This window comes from Etheostoma cragini, chromosome 1 (assembly GCF_013103735.1).
Source record: "Etheostoma cragini isolate CJK2018 chromosome 1, CSU_Ecrag_1.0, whole genome shotgun sequence".
Lineage (NCBI taxonomy): Eukaryota > Metazoa > Chordata > Actinopteri > Perciformes > Percidae > Etheostoma > Etheostoma cragini.
Window position 1 is genome coordinate 7,396,848 of NC_048407.1, and position 5,332 is coordinate 7,402,179.

The 5,332-nt window shown below is 39.5% G+C and overlaps 1 protein-coding gene across 1 annotated transcript in view; it reads right to left on the bottom strand.

Annotated features, from left to right (window-relative positions):
- vps35 (VPS35 retromer complex component) overlaps positions 1–5,332 on the bottom strand; it is a 37,285-nt gene that overhangs the window by 18,058 nt on the left and 13,895 nt on the right. Inside the window, exon 7 of the mRNA XM_034874217.1 lies at positions 2,897–2,980. Coding sequence (XP_034730108.1) covers positions 2,897–2,980 — 84 coding nt within the window. The remainder of the gene's footprint in view (positions 1–2,896; positions 2,981–5,332) is intronic.

Consider the following 5,332-nt stretch of genomic DNA (forward strand, 5'->3'; position numbering starts at 1 on the left):
AGTTCTGAAGGCAAAAGGGGGTCCAACCCGTTACTAGCATGGGGTACCTAATAAAGTGGCCGGTGAGTGTATATTCATTAGGGCTGGGCAAGTTACCGCGTTATTATCGCGTTAACTAATTAATGAATAAACGCCTACAATTTTTTTAGCGCGCATTAACGCAGTTTTTGTTTTTTGTGTTTTTTGTTTTTCTTTATTATTGTAAGTTTGTATAACCATAACCATATAACACAGAAACTCACCAAAAGTTGCGTCTAAAAGGTAACGCGTTAGTGGTTACAGAGGTCTCTTCTGGGTCCTTCTAGCCTCTACAGGTGATTTTCTATCCAGCCTGGAACTACCAGCCTTTATTGGGGTCGTTGAGCATTAAATCCAAACCGTCACATTCAAGATTAATTCACTTTATGTCCATAATTCATCGCGTTTTGGCTCATTTATGCCGTTAGGTCGTTGCTCCGTGTCTGCTCTCGTGTGTTTAGGGTGAAAAGGAAGCAGCCTGCCCATTTATGGGAGACAACGTCATCCAAAGAGTATGGAGGCTGAAAGAGGACAACACTCCCAGTCAAACTGGCTAGTATAAAATCAAAGATGCTATAGTGCACAAGATTGATATCTACCGTTTTATAGAGACTAATGGCCTCACTGGTTTGAGACTTGGCATATATTTATATTATATATTTGGGTCTTTTTTGAAGAAATGTAAATAGTATGTGCTTTATATGAGTTATGTTTATTATTTTTATTTTTGCATATAGAAGAACTGTTTTAGACACAAATGCTTGTGTAGCGTTGCTGTGGGTGTAATATCAATACATATGACATGATTATGTTGATTATTGGCCTAAGTAAATGTAATGAGGACAAAAGCGTCTTGACTTTCTTTGAGAAAATGTGTATGTATTTTGTCATCTGTATAAGTTATGATGATTATTTCTTCACAGTGTGACTCACAAGACATATGAGAAATGTTTTAGAGTGTAAAATGGCTTTTGTATTACTTCAGGGTATGTACAGCAATCCTTTAGTGAAATTTACTACTTTTTAATACCTTTTTTTACTACCTTCAGATTTTTTTTTTTAAACCATCACGACACTGAATTGCAAGTGTTAATCAGGGACCTTTCTATTATTTACACAGATTTTGACATTTATAACATACAGAAATGAATAGATTTAGAGACAGCATATCATTAACAACATATTGCACATATTTATTTCACTTTGTAAATAAAAGTAAAACAAACTACATAAATGTGCAATGGAGAGAATGGATAGTTCCAGCACAATGGCTGGCATTCACTACAATTTAATGCATTACAAAATGGCATCTTCTTACCACAAGTGAATGACTTTGCGATGTCAGAGTTGGAAAACATTTCTTTAAACAGCTCTGAAATTCCTTAATTTGAGTTAAATGAGTGTGCTGTCTGAACACTGCAGTTACACACCAGAGCCTCCGCGCGCAGTGTTGGTGTGTCGCCCATGGCCATCCGGAGGTCAGATGTTGCTGGAACTGTTGCGTTGGCCAGTAGGCCTAAAGTGGCACTTATTTAGCGGCGGTGGTGGTGGAGGTGCAGCCGCACAGACCGCTGAGATTGGTCGAATAATTAACTGCTCTCGCCGAGCACGCATTCCATTTTTATGTTTAGTGGTTTGCATATGCGACCGAAGTGCGTTAGCTCCCATCCAGTTGACATTGATGTTTTTACACACAAACAATAAGCCTGCCTGCCAGTCCTTAAACTCTGGGTTGTTCACCCAGCTATCAGAAAACTTGCATCTGCCCATTAAAAGACGACGATGTTTGTCCAGTCGTTGAAGATATGGCTTGAAGCAAGTCTAAAATAAAACGTAAACCAGCCACTTCTGTTGAGCGCGCAGTGTTCTGAGATGATGTCGAACGACCACTGAATATGACGTCAGCATCAAATACAGACGGAGACGAAAGATCATGGATTATGTACCCAGACATGCCAAAGCCCATATTTAAACGCAGGATAGAATTTCAATCAGAATAGGACACCTGATAGTCTGAAAAAAATTATACCTAATTTAAAAAAAAATAATACCTCTGAGACTACATTTAACATTTTAATCGCCTTAAATTTGACAATTTTGATTTATCACTTTTTAATACTTTTTAAAACCCCGCGGACACCCTGTACTTATCTGACTGTGATATCAATACATATCTGGAAGATTCATGTTCCGTTTTATTTATTTATTTGTCTTTAAGGTCCTACAACCATTTTTAACATTCAAGTGAGCTCACTGCAACCCAAATATTCTAATAACCCAGTTTGTCCTGAAAAAAATGATGTTCATATCTTGACTGTAGACAACAGGGTTGAAGAAGCTTTTTTATGAAATAAATCTAGACGGACAATGAACTGTAAAAATGGCCTCAGGGTTCAGAGGGTTAAGTTGAGATGTACACTAAATATTTTATTTAACTGCTACTTTATAAACAAAATGCTGGTAAGTTTTTGCAGAACAAATGTTACGGCACTTCTGTTCATATGGCAGAACATAAAAAAAAAAAATTGCACCATGTACACTACTTTTGAATTCATTATTTCATTTTGAGATTAATTAGGGAAATTATGCGATCAAAAATTGTAATCGCTGCCCAGCTCTTATTTATTTATATATATATATATATATATATATATATATATATATATATATATAAATAAACAACCTTTTATATAGTTTGTTCTATGTTGTTAACAGGTCTATCTTGAAAATGAGAACCTGTGTCTCAATGAAATTACCTGAATAAAAAAAAGATTTAAAATTGATTATACGTGTGTGTAGCATAGATGGGATAGCATTTCATTGTGCAATGCTGTATTGCATAATGACAATAAGAAAACCTTGAATCCTAGGTTTCTACCTGAATGATGCACTCCATTAGATACTCCTGAGCCAACGAGTCTCTGCAGTTCACAACCTGCTCCAGCACTCCTGAAAGTACAATCTGTGGAAAAAACAAGAGGAAAACAGTATTACCAGACAGACGACAAACTGCCCACATAGCTAAATGATTGTACAGTATGTGTGATGATTCATGTCAAATGTAGCAAACAAAAACACTAACAAGGGAAAGCCGCAACTACCTAGAATAAACTCAAACACATAAAAATTGATAAAAAAAAGGTTCTGAAAAGCTCTCAACAAAGACATCACAGCCTGACCTCAACAGACCAAATTTTATATGAGAAATACTATGGAAACTCTCAGCTCATTTGCGATTTCCAAAAGGACCTTATCAACAAGAGTAAACCCAAATGCCTTTGGATTGAATAGACCTACAACCAATCAGAGCAAAGCCATATATGATGTAGCGCTAAGCTCCGGAAAAATGTTAAAAGACTACCAGTGTGCAGAGATGAGCTGTGATGGCGCAGCAATTTAAAGTTAAAAGTTGTTTTTACTTTGCCTGGGAACCAGACAAATCTGCAAGCTCATATTTTGTTGGGGTCAAATGCAAATTTTTCATTAATAAATGTGAATTAGTCTGGCAATGTCAAGCTACGCAAGCTCACGGTTTTAGTCTTTTGTTGAGATTCTGGATTCTAATTGGGCAACATCAAGTGAAACCAGAATAAAACCAGCTGAAAAACCTGATATTTATGATGATAATTTGACAGGAGCCAGATGCATAAAACTGTGTAGATTCAGGACAAAAACAGATGATGGAAAAGTAATTTGCCAAATAAATAATGAATTGCGATTATTTTTTAGGTAACTTTATGGTTAAAGAGACGCACCCGTACATGTCACAAGTGGTGAAAACCATAGACATATAAAGAGTAGACGCCGCAATGGCAGGCTGAGCGAGAGAATTCCAGCCGGCATCTTGGACCGGTCACACTCATAACTTAGCAGCAGAAGGAACAAAATGCTAGAGCACTGTGCAGCATATTCCTACTCAGATCGGCAGATTTTTCGGGGTCCAAGCCCGAGGATGCGTGCACCGCAGTAATCGCAAGCGATACGCGGTTCACACAGCAGGGTTGTGGAACCATATTGTTTTCGCTAGGATTCTTCCTCCTTCTTATTAGGGGTCCAAGCCCGAGGATGCGTGCACCGCGGTAATCGCAAGCGATACGCGGTTCACACAGCAGGGCTGTGGAACCCTATTGTTTTCGCTAGGATTTTCCATTATCCTCCATTATTTTTCTTCTCCGCATAAAACTGGTGCTGCAGCCTAAACCGTACATGGTGGCGACGCGCCATTTTCAGGACTGGTCCAAAAGTCCGCAAAGACCTCAGGCGCAAAAAATTACCCCACTTCCGACACTAGGTGGCGCTATACCAGTAAAAAACGCGTTTTGCCCTATAACTCCCAAACCGTACATCCGATATTTAAAGACCTTACATCCACGCGTTCCCTGGATCTAACTGGAACTCGTGATATAGGCCACGCCCACTTCCGCCTAGACTTTTTAGCGTGAAAAATCGCAATTTATCGAAAACCAACTTTTTCAAACTCCTCCTAGACCGTTCAATGGATCTGCACAAAACTCTGCACATAGCATCTCCAGACTGGCCTGACAAAAGTTTGCATAAAGATTTTTTATAGAATAAAAATTGCACATATTACGGGCAACCAAATTTGTGTAGCTAACTCTGAAAAAATTGACTTTGCCATATCTCGGCCAAAATAAATGCTATCAAAAACAAACTTGAGAATGTTCCTTGCGATGACCCTCTGAGGCTTTGAAACAAATTTGACGAACATTGGCCACTAGGGGGCGCTATAAATACAACAAGTTTATATCTCATGATCCGCTCATCCGAATTTTACAAAATTTGAAGGATACCATCTAGGCCCACTCCTGAGGTGGTCCTTACAGTGGGGTACTGATTGGTTCAAGTGGGCGTGGCCTATGGGCCAACGTTCAGATTAACCACTTCCACTAAAGTGAATTACTTGAAATTAACAGAGTAGATGTACAGTGGGTAGCCGACCAGACCTACCAAATATTACACACGTTGACCAGCAGGTGGCGCTACAATGAAGACAGATCTGCACGAAACCTGGTGTGTAGCATCTCCAGATGGCCACGACAACATGTTGTATGAAGAATTTTGCCACGTAATTGTGTGCGCACTTCATGACCAAGCAAAGCTTCTATAGTTCGCTTTGGGTTCCGCCTTCGAGCTCTCCCCGTGTCGCTGGGGACGAATGGCGAGGGGAAGCTTGGACCCTGTTGAAACTGCGTGCAGTTCTAGTTAGGGGTCCAACCCCGAGGATGCGTGCACCGCAGTAATCGCAAGCGATACGCGGTTCACACAGCAGGGCTGTGGAACCCTATTGTTTTCG